General features: G+C 49.1%; 1 protein-coding gene and 1 pseudogene across 1 annotated transcript in view; one reads left to right on the top strand and one right to left on the bottom strand.

Annotated features, from left to right (window-relative positions):
- Positions 1 to 410: 410 nt before the first annotated feature.
- On the bottom strand, positions 411 to 728 carry LOC127195128 (60S ribosomal protein L36-like; annotated as a pseudogene).
- Positions 729 to 7853: 7125 nt separating this feature from the next.
- Positions 7854 to 14858, top strand: part of Cnga3 (cyclic nucleotide gated channel subunit alpha 3) — a 32944-nt gene continuing 25939 nt past the window's right edge. The window contains exon 1 of the mRNA XM_051152554.1: positions 7854 to 7954. Coding sequence (XP_051008511.1) covers positions 7854 to 7954 — 101 coding nt within the window. The remainder of the gene's footprint in view (positions 7955 to 14858) is intronic.

Here is a 14858-nt window from a genome sequence, read left to right as displayed (position 1 = left end):
GGTGGCAGGGCCTCTGAAAGGAGCCTGCAGGGTGTTCATCAGAATTCTCCTCCTGAGGGATAGAAGACTACACGTCCTCTGAACCCTGATTCAATTAATCAAGTGTTGCCCAAGGGGTATTAAGACCATTAAGTGCATCTGAGTCTGTGCATGTGACAGAATAGCCGAAGTGTTTCAGGGAGGTGTTCCTGGGGGAAGTGAAACGAGTGGAAGGTGAGTAGCCCACAGCACCACTGAGGTATTACCAGGCTACCCAGAGGGCTCTGGTTGCCATAGCAACAGCTGAACTGAAAGATGGACAGGAAAAATGTGAAACTACAGACTGTGACAGCATAGCAACATCTGAATCTGATTCCTTGTCTATGACCTGCCTAGTACTTTTCTTCTTTGTGTGTGTGAGGGAGGGGGCGTCAGTCCTTCTTGGCCGCTGCCTTCCTCATGGCTGTCAGCACATTGCTAAGCTCCTCCCGCTTCCTCTTGGCCCGGATGTGCATGCCCACCCTCTTCTTGATGAACTTGAGCACGCACTTGTCCTTGGACACCTAGAACAGCTCCATGGCGCGCCGCTCATAGGGCATGAAGCCGCACACCTCCCTGATCATGTTCCACACGAACTTGGTGTGCTTGGTGAGGTGCCCGCGGCGCCAGCTGTGCCTCTGCTTGCTGATGTTCTTCGTCACTTTGGGGCCCTTGTTGAGGCCCACGGCCATGGGGTAGCACAGGACCATGGCTGCTGCTTTCCGATGGCAGCTGCGACAGCCTGCCTAGTACTCTTCAAAGCCACACTTCCACCTTGTGTCACAAAGGTCCTTATGCACACGAACACTCTGCCCAAACTTTCACACTCCATTCCCTCATCCCTCGGAGACAACTGTCCCCACTGGTCACACCTGGACCTAGAGGAGTCCACTGTGGGGCCCTGTCCTAGTATATTTCTGTTACCATGATAAGCCATTCGGGGCCAAAGCAACTTGAGGAGGAAAGGTTTCAGTTTCATTTGGCATACATGTCCAGACCATAATCCAGTTAATACTAGGAGAAGTCCAGGCAGGAACTCAAGGTGAAAAATCGATGTAGGAACCGAAGCAAAAGCTATGGAAGAATGCCATTTGCTGGCTTATTCTTTGTGTCTTACTCAGTTTACCATACAATTCAACCCAGGACAGCCTGCTCTGGGATGTCACCACTCACTATGGGCTGGACCATCACACATCAATCAGTTGTCAAGGAAACACCCCTAAAGATTCACCTACGGGCCTCTGATGGTGGCATTTTCTCAACTGAACTTCCTTCTTCTCGGATGGCACTAGCTGTGTCAAGTCCACAAAAATGTAACCAGCACCAGCCCATAAACGGGACCCGGTGGGTCTGTGACAGGTCAGAGCCTCAAGAGAATTGGGAGGGGCAGGGTGAGTCCCAGGACTTGGCACCCATAACCATAAGGACCAGAGTTCTAGGTGAGCATGTCCCCTTTGTGGCCAGGGGAGGAGCTGCAGCCCACTGCTGCTCAGGCCTAAGAAACACACCAGTTCTTCGCTGCTGTCAGCTTGCACTCAGGGCTGTTGGAGTCAGCCAGGCTGGCAGAAGCAGCAAATCTTAGGCATCTGTTCAGCGCTGGACACCTTCATTTGTAAAGCAGGAGGGGAAACTGTTTTGAGACCCCAGTAAGGAAGTGTCCAGAGCTTCTATCCACAGCTGCACGGACAGAACACAGGCCTGTGAGGGGACAGATGGGTTGCCTTCGTGCAGCAGCACTGAGCCAGAGTTTATGCCCAGAATAGAGGGCGCAGCTGAGGGGCAGAGGGAGGAAACAGGAGTTGGAGACAGCATCCTTTATTTGGTGCCATTCACTGCCAAATAGGAGAGTCACTTGATTGTTTTTCTAGAGAGTGCCCAAACTGCTTTAAAACTTGCTGTGGACCCACTGGGCTGTTAGCTCCTTCCGCAGAGAACAGAGAACACGCTAGCAGCTGGTGTTTATAATTTATCATTATCCTCCGATAAATCCCAGCTTCTAGAGTGTTTGCCAGTAGGTAGTTAAGCGGTCCGATTAAAAACGCTGACTGGACAATTTTACATTGAGTTCGTTGCTTTTTAACCAATCTTATACAGGGCTCTAAAGTTTCCACAGATGTGGTGGATTGGATGAGAGATGCCCCCCCCCCCCCCATAGTCAGTTGTTTGAACAGTTGGTTCCCCAGTTAGTGGCGCTGTTTGGAGAGGACTGGGTGGGGCAGCCTTGCCTTGCCAGAGGAAGTCACGGGGGGGGGGGGGGGGGGGGGGGGGTGCCGGAGGGGGGGGAGGCAGAGGGGGCAGGGGCAGGGCAGGCTTTGAGATTAGGATCCTTGTACCTGTCCAGTTCACTCTCTGCTTTGCTTTGCTTTGCATTAGAAGGTGTGAGCTCTCAGTTTCTTGCTTCGGCTGCCATGCTTTCTCACCCCCATGGACTCTAATCCCTCTGAAACCATAAGCCTAAGTAAACTCTCTAGTCTACAACTTGCCCCGGCTATGGTGTCTTATCACTGCAGCAGAAAAGACTACACCCACCAGCAATCCCCAGCTGGAGTTACTCTCTTCTTCTTTTTTTTTATTAATTTATTCAGATTACGTCTAAATTGTTATCCCCTTGCTTGTCTCCTCCCATTCCTCCCTCCCTCTCTCTTTCACCCTATTCCCCTCCCCTAGGTCTGTGACAGAAGGGGACCTCCTCCCCCACCATATGGTCACAGCCTATCAAGTCTCATCTTGGTAGCCTGCTTATCCTTTCTCTGAGTGCTACCAGGCCTCCCCACCAAGGAGAAGTGGTCAAATATGGGGCACAAGAGTTCATGTCAGAGTCAGTCCCCACTCTCCACACAACTGTGGATAATGTCCTGTCCATTAGCTAGATCTGAGTAGGGGTTCAATGTTTATTTCTTGTATTGTCCCTTGTTGATACAGTAGTTTGAGCAGACCCCCTTGGATCCAGATCCACCTGAGTGAGTTAACCCAGACTCAGAAAGACTCACATGGTATATACTCACTTATAATTGAACACTGGCCCAAAAGGGATGTCCCGTGAAAATCTTCACTTACAAGGAAATGGGGTTGGTGCAGGGATATCCTATTGGGACTCTAGATGAGAAAAGTATGGGAGAATGCGGAAATAGAAGGATCCAGAGCGTCCTAGAAACCTACAAGAAGAGTCACTCTCTTCTTTTTTTTTCACTTTTTTTATTAATTCATTCATATTACATCTCAATAGTTATCCCATCCCTTGTATCCTCCCATTCCTCCCTCCCTCCTGCTTTCCCCCTACTCCCCTCCCCTATGACTGTGACTGAGGGGCACCTCTTCCTCCTGTATATGCTCATAGGGTATCAAGTCTCTTCTTAGTAGCCTGCTATCCTTCCTCTGAGTGCCACCAGCCCCCCTCAAGGGGACTTGGTCAAATATGGGGCACCAGAGTTCGTGTGAAAGTCAGTCCCCACTCTTCATTCAGCTGTGGAGAATGTCCTGTCCATTGGCTAGATCTGGGTAGGGGTTCAATGTTTACTGCATGTATTGTCCTTGGCTGGCGCCATAGTTTGAGCAGGACCCCTGGGCCCAGAACCACCCATCATAATGTTCTTCTTGTAGGTTTCTAGGACCTTCTGGATCCTTCTATTTCCCTATTCTCTCATACTTCTCTCATCTAAAGTCCCAATAGGATGTCCTCCTCTCTGTCCCACTTTCCTGATAAGTAAAGACTTTCATGGGACATGCCCCGTGAGCTAGTGTTCAGTTATAAGTAAGCATATACCATTTGAGTCTTTCTGCTTCTGGGTTAACTCACTCATTATGATCATTTCTAGTTCAATCCATTTGTCCACAAATTTTGGGAATTCCTTGTTTTTTAATAGCTGAGTAGTATTCCATAGTGTAAATGTACTTCTTAAACCAGTCCCTTCCCCCAGTTCCTGGCTTCGCTGGGCTTGCAGGCCTGCTCCAAAAGCCAGCTGTCATGATGTCATCTTCAGCCCCTCCCTCTTCACCAGCCCTCCTCCTCCTGAGCCCTGGCAGTTCCTTTCATTCACTGGTTCTTCAGTTTGCTCATTATCAAGGCCAGGTGACTGTTTAGTACAGGCCACTAGTCTCTCTCCTCCTGAGCTCCTGCAGCAGATTTGAGCTGCTCCCCTCACTCACACCCACATCCCCCTGAATATGCCACCCCCACCCCCCACCCCCGTGCAGCCAGAGTGACCTTTGTACTTCTGAGCACACCCTCACTGGCATCAGAGTAAAGCCCAAGTTTCTTGGTGCCACCTGCAGGGCCATGTTGTAGCAGGCGCCTCTCTAGGTCCTTGGAAAAGGTGACCACGTTAGTTTTTGTCAACTTGATGCAAGCTAGAGCTGTCAGGGAGGAAGGCTCTTGGTTGAGAAAAATGATCCCGTGAAGATTGGCCTGTGGTCAAGCCTGTGAGGTATTTTCTTGGCTCATGATGGATGTAGGATGGTTCAGCCCATTATGAGTGGTGCTGGCCCTGGGTAGGTGGTCTGGGAGTGTATAAAAACAAAACAAAAAACAAAAAAAGCACTGAGCAAGCCAAGAAGCACAGGCCCTCCATGGCTCCCGGATCAGTTCCTGCCTCCAGGTTCCTTGTCTTGAGGTCCTGTCTTGACGACAAGCTATAAGATGAAATTAAACCCGGTCATCCCCTAGTTCCTTTTGATCATGGTTCCTTATCACAGCAATTTAAGAAAGAAAGAAAGAAAGAAAGAAAGGAGGAAGGAAGGAAGGAAAGCTGGCTAAAACAACAGGCTTTATTTTTCTTTTATTTATAGAATTTATAAAATTTAAAATTACATCCAGGTGGTGGTAGCACACATCTGCAATCCCAGCACTTAGGAGGCAGAGGCAGGCAGATCTCTGTGAGTTCAAGACCAGCCTGGTCTACAGAGTGAGTTCTGGGACAGCCAGGGCTAAACACAGAGAAACCTGTCTTGAAAAACGAAAAATAAATAAACAAAATAATGAAATGACAGGTTGAAACTATCAAACATCACAGACGAGTCAGGCCCCAGCCAAGGCAGGGCTGCCCTGCACAGCCAGGTGTCCTGACCTTGGTTGCAGGGCCACCGGCCACTCCCAACAATGTCCTGGGCAATTTTAATTGACCTTCCTTTGGAAATAGAATTCATTTAATCCCTTGAGTCACTGGGCTATTTCTAGAATTTACCCCTTCTACTGACATTTGATACACTTGGGCTATGGGGCTCCTCCAGAGAGCCTGTGCTGGCCTGTCTCAGTGACTCCCAACCTCAGGGGACTGTCTTGAGGCTGCGAGAGTTCTCCAGCCAGTCATGGAAGCTGTGCCCTTTGCTCCTCAGTCGTAGGGACACCATCCCCTTTCAGCTTAGCCAACAGGCCACAGTGAAATTTTGATCTGCTGTTTTAGCCAGATGTTCTGCTTCAAATCTCAGAGTCTTGGTTTGGCCACATATGAGAAGGGACAACATTGACAAAGGCTCCATGTGATCGTTAAACGGGATGAGTGTGGCTTGAATTTGATATCTCCTGTTTTTGTTTTTGGTTTGGTTTGGTTTGATTTTGGGGGGGAGTTTTTGTTTTTGTTTGGTGTTTGGTTTTTGGTTTTTCCAAGACAGGTTCTCTCTGTGTTAGCCTTGGCTGTCCTGAAGTCGCTTTGTAGACCAGGCTGGCCTCGAACTCAAGCGATCCACCTGCCTCTGCCTCCCAAGTGCCGGGATTAAAGGCATGCGCCACCACTGCCCAGCTTGCCATCTCCTGTTTTTAAGTAGGATCTCACTATGAAGTGTTGGCTGGCCTGGAGCTTACCAGTAAGCTAGGCTGGCCTTGAACGCCCAGCAGCCTTCTACCTCTGTCTCCTGGGTGCTGAGATGGTAGACTACACCACCACACCAGACCTGGCCATCACCCCTAAGGGTTTATGAATACCAAATATTGTTACTTTCTTTCAAATGCTAAGCCCGGAGTCAAAACTTTCTTTTTCAGTGCTAGCGATCAAACTCAGTACCTTACATACGCTAGATGTGAGAAATGTGGACCTTGAAGTCACAAGAGCCCTGAAGGCACAGAGTAGCAACAATGGAGCTTGTTTGTTTTGCAGCCTCCCAAAAGCAGACATCATAGAGTCATAGAGCCAGCACTGACTGAGTATGGAGAATAGTTTTTAGGACTCTGACTCAGGCCCCGCCCTCCCTTTTCTCACTGGCTGGGGTTGCACTGAGCACCATCTGGGTTTTATCTTTCACTCTGCAGATTACATTCGTCTTTGGTTTGGTTTTGTTCTCAACAAAAACCATATGTGGTTTCATCTCTGTGTTTTATATCCTGTTTCCTTTAGAGCTTACGAAGTACCTGATTGTTATGTCTGCAGATTGTCAACAAAGCTTGATTCAGAAATCTCTCAACTTCTAATAGAGTCAGTGCAGGGGCTAGATCTGCAGCTCCCAGTGTCTTCTGCTTGTCTGTAATTGAACCTATGCTCCTACAATGACTCAGGAACTTTTATTTTGAAAATAAATTCTCTGATTTTGTAGCTCACACTAGGCAAGTCCAATCTACCAATTTTACTACTGTTATTTATTTATTATTACTTACATTAAGCAAGTGCAATCTACCACTGAGCAGAAAACCAACTTTAAAAGGTATATTCAGGTTGGAGAGATGGTTCAATAGTTGATAACACTTGCGGCTCTTACAAGGGAGCCAGATTTGGTTCACAGCACCCATAGATGGCTTTAAACTGTCTGTAACTCCAGTTCCTGGAGATCTGCTCCCCTCTCCTGGCATCCATGTGACACTGAGCACACACATGATACACAGACATAGATGCAGAAAAAAACATTTATATATATACATATATAATAAAAATAAATAAATCTTTTTAAAAACAGTGCTTTAAGAACTATAAAAAATGAAAATAAAAAGTGTAGCCCAGGCTGGCCCTAAAATCATGGCCCTTCTGCCTCGTCTTCCACAGCTGGTTGATGTCCAGCACGTGTCACCATAAACCATCACACTTTATGATAAAACATGACTTGGAGGAGTTACTGGAATATGTAGCAAATGACAGGATGAACATCGGGAAATGAGGCAGGCGGGGCCAGAGGGAACAGGGCATTGCCCTAGAGAACCCTAAGTGCTTGGGCTTTCCCAATCAGAATCCTACCCAGTCTCTTGTGCATTCACTATTCATTAACTTCTCACTTAGCACTGAAGTCTGAACAGCTTATAGGCCTGTTGGATTGTGTGAAAGGCCTGCATGTACAAGAAGACTGCAGGGACAGCAGCAGGAGGTGGGGGGCTGGAGAGGCACAGGTGTCAGCGGGAGGTGGAGGGCTGGAGAGGCACAGGTGTCAGCGGGAGGTGGGGAGGGGGCTGCAGAGGTACAGGTGTCAGAGGGAGGTGGAGGGGCTGCAGAGACACAGGTGTCAAAGGGAGGTGGGGGGCTGCAGAGACACAGGTGTCAGCGGGAGGTGGAGGGGGTTGCAGAGGCACAGGTGTCAGCGGGAGGTGGAGGGGGCTGCAGAGGCACAGGTGTCATCGGGAGGTGGAGGGGGCTGCAGAGGCACAGGTGTCAGCGGGAGGTGGGGGGCTACAGAGGCACAGGTGTCAGCGGGAGGTGGGGGGGCTGCAGAGGCACAGGTGTCATCGGGAGGTGGAGGGGGCTGCAGAGGCACAGGTGTCAGCGGGCGGTGGGGGGGCTGCAGAGGCACAGGTGTCAGAGCGTGCCTGAGGACACTACACTGAGTAGCCCTCCCTCTACAGTAAGTCAGCTGTCCTAATGATGCCCCTACTTTGTGTTCACATTTTAGCAGCCACCTTGGGGCTGAATGTGACAAGAGTGAAGATGGCCAAGGTCAGCACCCAATGCTCCCAGCCTGTCCTGCCCCACCTTTCAGTAAACGCCAGGGACAGAGACCTGGATCACATAGAGAACGGCCTCGGCAGGTAAGATGGGCTTGTTCTGTGTGAGTTCATGGGCAGTTCCCATGATCCAGATCATGGAAAAGAACGTTTTAGTGTTGGCCAGCCACATGATGGCACCCGAGGGACTCGGGGTTCACTGTACTGTCTTAGTCTCTTCTCCTGTTCTTGCGATCATGTACCCTGACCAAAGCAACTTAAGGGAGAAAAGGCTTGCTGTGGCTTAGAGTGCGAGGCCATCATAGTGAGAAGTCAGGCAGCAGAATCCCGAAACAGCAGGTCATGTCGCATCCACGGTCAGAAGGCAGAGGGCAAGGAATGATGCTGTTCGTCACCACTCATACCCTCTGCCCCAGATCCCAGCCAGGGAACGGTGCCACCTACAGTGGGTGTGTCCTGCCCTCGGTTAACACAAGATGGCCTCTTCTGTGTGTGTTCAGAGGCCCATTCCCCCTGAGGATTCTGGGTCCTGCCTGGTTGGCAGTCTTGACACTAATCCTCACAGACCCGATTCATTCTTATTTTAGGATAGTTCCTTATTTAAGTGTATGTTTGATTTCCAAGTTTAGCGTAAAATGAAGAAAGTGAGGCTCAGACTGCTACATTGCAGAATGGGGAGGGGGGGCTAGAGGCAGTTCAGTCTGGTAAAGTGCTTGCTTTACAGGCATGAAGATCTGAGTCAGAGCCCAACGTGCACCAGCTCTGGGGAGGAAAGACAGACAGACCCGTAGGGTGAATGGACTCAACCTAGCCTTATTGGTGGCTTGAGGCCAGTGAGATACTGCCTCAAAGGAGGTGGACGTTGTTCCGAAGGGTGATGCCGTAGGATGTCCTCCAGCCTCTACACACACGTACATGTGTGCATACTCGTGCACACACAGAGACACAGGCGTGTGCATGCACACATGCATGCATGCACACACATACACACATGAACATGTACTCATGTATGACACACACACATACTTGCACACATGCATTAAACACAGTTTTGTTCTTTTAAGAAGGTAAGCAAATGAAGACTTAAACGGTACCAAGTATAATTCTACCATAAAAATGTAGCTAGGAAAAAAAAAAAAATGTAGCCAGGCTACCACATGCTCCCAGGGAAACACAGTAAGTAGACTGGACTGTCATTCTCCACCAGCCCCTGCCCTGACCACAGGGAAGCCCTGTTAAGTCAAATGCCCTGCCTTTCATTTCTAAGGCAAGGTCAGGAAGCAGACAGTGACCTGGGCCCTTCCCTGCCAGGCACATCAGTGACATCCAGACACAAGTAGCCATATAAAAACTTACTAGTAATTCTGGGAGAGACCTCTGTGCCTCAGTGTTTTCATTTGTGAAATGGAGCAACATCTTCCCTCAGCTCTTGGAACACAGGAGCAAACCTACTTGGCGACTGCTTCGTTTATTACTTTTTATTTTATTTTATTTTATTAGGGTTGTGTAGGTGCTACATGGCACATGCGGGGGGCATACGGGTTGGCTCCCTTCTTCTGCCATGGGGGGGGTTCCAGGAATCAAACCCAATCTTTCAGATTTTCATGGCATAGCCTTCCCCTGCTGAGCCATCTCGGGATCCCACAGTTCTTAAGTTCCTGCTGAGGAGATTGGGTTGGACCACAGGAAATGTTCTCCTACGTGTCATTTTGTCCTGCCACTATAGAAATGCCCTACCCATATAAATCCAGAAGTTATTCCCTGTTATCAGACATAAATACATGGTAACGAGTGGCTCAGCACAGCAATGACAGTCCCTCATTCCCCAAGCTCTCATCTATCATTTCTTCTTTCCCTTGCAAGCCACCCTTTCTTTCTCAGATACATATTTGCTTCCCCCCACCCCTTTGCCTAGGTTCTTAATCCTCAGGTCCAGATCAAAGCTTTTAACAAATGTGGTGGTTGGTGTTGGTGTTGGTGGCCAGCTTACCCGGCTCCAACATTAGCTAGAAGACACACTTCTGTGCATGTCCAGGAGGGAGCATCAGGGTTAGGTCATTTGAGGTGCAGAAGAGAACCGCCCTAACCGTAAATAGCATGGCATGGGCTGGCTCCCAGGCTAAATGAAAGGAGAAAGCTAGCGGACACCAGTATTCCCCTCTGTCTGCCTCCTGGCTGTTGTCCTGGTGTGGGCGGCTGCCTCCTCATGGGCCATACTCTCAGAGCCCAGATCAACCTTTAGGTTATTTTTCTCCGGTTATGCAGCCGTGAGCAAAGTAACTGACACAAGAAGTGATGGTCAGCAATTTCTAAACACCAGTCCCTCTTACTGCAAACCTACGACATGGTTCTTCTAAGATGCTGTTAGGGGAAGGAACATCCGAAATCCCAGGAGCATGATGGTACTGCTGGGCCCTGTGCTGCGGCTCTTTCTCCTACACTCCCAAACCTGACATGGACGCTCTCTTCAAGGACATTCACTAGCAGGTGTTGGTCCCAGCCCTGGGGACCAATCCCTATTGCTTATTTCAAAGCAAGATGAACACCATTGGGACATGTCTAGTGCTAAAAGCTTTTGCCTGCAAAACCATTTCTTTCCCATGATCAGCTGGTAAATAATATCCTTGAAGTGAGCATCCATGTCAGCTTGAGTGTGTAGGAGAAAGAGCCGTATGCAGCACAGGGCCCAGCAGTACCGTCAGGCTCCTGAGACTTCGGACTGAGGGGAGGAAGCACAGAGGCTGTCAAAGCCAAATGGAACTCACCACCATCACCACCCTGCCCTCCCCCCCCCCCACATACACGCCTGTTGCTTCCTTATTTCTCTGGGCAGAGAAGACAGCCTCGAGGTCTCCATCTGCTTCCTGACACCGAGATAAGCCACAAGGAAAGGCAGGCCCATTGGGAAGTAGAGAGCTGCAACTGCAGCTCAAAAGCTTACTTAACCAGAAAGCACTGTGGCTCTTGTCCTGACTCTGCACTGACCGGTAACCTACAAGCCCTGTCTGACTTGTGAGATCATGGGAGCTCTTGATCTTCTGACAGATGCAAATAGCACCGTTCTATGGAGCCCATGCTGGCCCCCTGTCATGGGCCTCTGGCTCCCAGCAGGCTTCCACTATGTTCTGAGCAACCAAGGGTCATTTACGTTCTGATAGCATTAGCATCATGGTCACGGGATCTGAACTGATGCCATCTTCGTGGATTTGGAACTTGAAATATCGCCCAGAGGCCCGAGTGTTAATCTAAGCTAATCTGGTTTTGCACTAAGGGAGGCGATACTGGGAGGAGGCAGAATCTCTAAGAGGCGGCTTTGCAAGGACCTTAAATCACTGGATGCATAATCCCAAAGGAAGTTGTGCGGCTCTGGCCCTATTCTTTGCTCCACTGTGTATGATGGCCAGCCGTTGGCCCAAAACAACAGAGTGGGTCTGTTGTGGACTAGAGTCTGCGAAGCTGTGAACCAAAATGGGCCTGTTCTGTTTCTAAATGGATTATCAGAGGTATTTCCTTATAATGACACAAAGGTGACTCAGATATCTCCTGTTCCTTCCTGCCCTGCTTTCTATGACCAGCATGGTCCCAGGCAGACTATCTGAATCTGAACACTGGCTCTGCAGTTGCTTTAAGCCTCTGTGTCCTCATCTGTGGAAGAGCTCAGTCTAGCGTTGACTTCCTGGGTTGCGGTGAGGCTAACCTACTGATGAGCACTGAGCTCTTGCCATGGTCCTGGCTGCACAGAGCTGAATAGTCCGCCATCTTCTCTGCTACATTTAGAAATCACAGCTTTCCCTGGCCAGTCTTCCCTGGCCTCTCACATGGGAAGCCTTCTCCTCCGCTTTTGCTCTCAGATCTCTCAGGTGGCCAGGCCTGTGCCCAAGGAGTGCTTTCTCAGCCTGACCACTCACTGTCTCACTGGGGCCCACGTGTGTCTGTGTCCGAGCATTCCCACAGTGAAAGTGTGGCAGCAGATGAATACACATCCCCTGGGCTCACACAGGTCTTCCCACCAAACAGCCAAAAAGAATGCTTCCTTTGGGAGAGATAGATACTTTTTCTCACACAAGCAGAAGTTAACCTAAAAAAGAGATGCCACAGAGGGCGCTGAGCTAGGGACACTCCTTGGGGCTACAATATTTAGTTAATGCATGGCAGGCAAACCGACAACAGCATGGCCAGGACTCTGAGGAAAGGGAGCCTGGGCCCACGAGGACGGAGGAGGTATCACAGTTCAAGCTTGCACCCGTGCCCTCTCAGTCCCAGGCAGGAGACAGAGAGGAGGGTGGGGAGCAGAATGTGCGGCCACCAATAAATACCCACTTTGATTTAAACTCACTTCTCAGGTAAGGTGCTGACACAGGGACACCTGCTATCTGGATACTCCCAGTGTCTTAGTCAGGACCTGTTAGACAGGAAGAGAAATGCTTCAAGGCCCCGTGGCCTGAGCAGCCTTCGGGTTCTAACATTGCATGTATACGAGGAGTTCTAGAATGTTCCTTGGGATCGGCAAGGAGAACCGAGCATGTGTTCAGGATAAAAGTAAAGCTGCCTTGGGACTGAGGCAGAGTCTAGGTCCCTCCGAGACTTCCCAACCCAACCCAACCTAGCACTTACTTATTCTCCATGTAATTAATATTGGACAAATGGGGCTGAGGAGATGGCGCTAAGAGCACTGGCTGCTCTTCCAGAGGACAGGGGTTCAATTCCAGCACCTGCATGTTGGTTCACAGCAATCTGAAGCCACTCCTGGGGAATCTGATTCCCTTTTCCGGCCTCTCAGGCACCAGGCACACATGTGATACACAGGCAGTCAAAACACCCATGTATATTTAAAATTTTTTAAGCAGATTGAAAAAGTACTCTGACACATACACAAAACTTTTTAAGTCTAAAAACACTATTTTAGAGGAAGAAGTATCATTGCCTTAAAATTCACATCCTTTGGAGGAAGCTTTTGAAATAAATAATTGAGACTTAGTTACTGAAATAGAGCACTTTGCTTCTTCCCAATCATAGAGAAGGCCTGTTGGCACCAGTATGCCGTGGCCCCTCCTTAAATACCCCAATAAGAGAGAACTGCCGATGCTTTGTCCCCTGAGACAGCCTTGCCAGCAGATCTCTCACCTCATCGGAGATGCGGTTTTCTTTTCCCTTATTATGTTTTCAGGATGATTTTCCTAAGGGAACATCATAAGAAAAGATGAAAGAAAGGATGCTTCCTTTGAATGAAAAAAAATTACACTTTAAAAATACCAAAAATAAAAATGTCTCATCCTGGGGCTATGGTGGCGCATGTCTATAGTCTTGGTATTTGGAAGTTTGAGGACATACAATCATGAGTTCAAGGCCAGCCTTGGTGACAAAAGAAGACTGTCTCACAAAAGTCTTGAACTTTTCTTAGTTGTTTGGCTCAGTTATCTTGGAACCATCCAACATATTTCTAAGGTACTACAATAGCAGAGGACTTCAGAATGTGCTAGAGAGAGCTACAGTGAGGTGTAAGGGGACCCCAAATCCCAACTCATTTTCTGGTGTAGCTATTTTGAGCGAACCTTGGGGCACAGGGCTTGGTGTCTTACACAGAAGAGGTTTTTTTTATGCTGCTGTCGGAGAAGAGCCCAAAGCAATTATCACCAAAGGAAACCATTTTCACCCTGTTTCTCAAGTACCAAAGGCTTAAAATTGCACTGGATTCTGTTCCCTGGTCACATGGGCCCGGCAGCACTGGATTCTCATCATTTGGAGACCCCGGGCTTGAGAAGAAGAAAAGCATAGTGTCACGTTCTCTAGCCTGGAGCCAGCAGGTCCTGTTTGCTCTCAGGTCCCTATGTCACCTGAGTAAGACAAGATGTTACAGAGTGCAAAGTCAGCTGTAGTTCTGTTATTTAAGGTATCTCTGACCTCACCCAGAGATAGGAGACATTGAAAACCTCCCCAACACTCACTGCCCTCTACAAACAGACTTAAGAGAGTGGATGCCACAATCTGAAACTGCTCTCACAGTTTTTTGTTTTGTTTGGGGTTTTTGTTTGTTTGTTTGTTTGTTTTGGGTTTTGTTTTCGAGACAGGGTTTCTCTGTGTAGCCTTGGCTGTCCTAGACTCACTTTGTAGACCAGGCTGGCCTCAAACTCACAGCGATCCGCCTGCCTCTGCCTCCCGAGGGCTGGGATTAAAGGTGTGCGCCACCACGCCCTGCTCCACTCTCATGTTTTAAAAGTCATCTCAGTGTTTTGTACCAGTTGTCATTGTCATCCATGTAGCTGTTGGCTTCAGGGAGCCTCTCATGCTGGGAGAGGAAGAGACTGAAACTAGCCAGAGGGAGGCTGATCTCCTGAGAACAGTTAGCCAGACCCCCTCACAGGAGGTACTGGAGCCCAGACAAAGGTGGGCTAATGACCTCAGCCAGAATGACTTAGCTGTGTATACCTCAGGCCTTACTTCATGTCAGGACATCAAAGATGGGGGGGGGGGTGGCGGGGCGGGGTGATTGCATCTCTCTGTCCCTCTTCCATGGCCATATTAAGTAATCTTTTTCTGCTTTTCACTATTAATTTGTCTCTTGAATTGGCTTACTTAGGGCAGGTGGCTGAGGCTGGCTGTCAAGGCTGCCAGGGTCCAGCCTGATCTTATTAACAGTTTGTTCTTGGAAGGCAACGTCACACTTGAAGTGCGACCAGCGTGGGGGTCAGATTCTGCTCCCTGGCAGCCCTCCCTGTCTTCTGCCTCTCGATTTCCTCGGAAGCCCCTGTATCCCCATCGCCATATTGATTACCTGGTTGCTCCTCTTCAGTGCTTTGTCTTCTTAGGGGCTCAGAGGTCATCTCAGACACTCAGTTCCTCCCTGCTCTGTCCACCTCTCCTTGGTGAGAAATCAAGCAGTTGACAATCGGGATACCTTCCTGAAAGACTGTGTGTCCTGGTGGTGTGACCAGAGTGTACGTTACTAGTTGGTGGGAATTCTTCAGTCCGTGGTAATCTGATAGGACCG

The sequence above is a fragment of the Acomys russatus genome, chromosome 11 (genome assembly GCF_903995435.1).
Source record: "Acomys russatus chromosome 11, mAcoRus1.1, whole genome shotgun sequence".
NCBI lineage: Eukaryota > Metazoa > Chordata > Mammalia > Rodentia > Muridae > Acomys > Acomys russatus.
The sequence above is the reverse complement of the archived record's forward strand: the minus strand, read 5'-3'. Positions and strand labels throughout refer to the sequence as shown.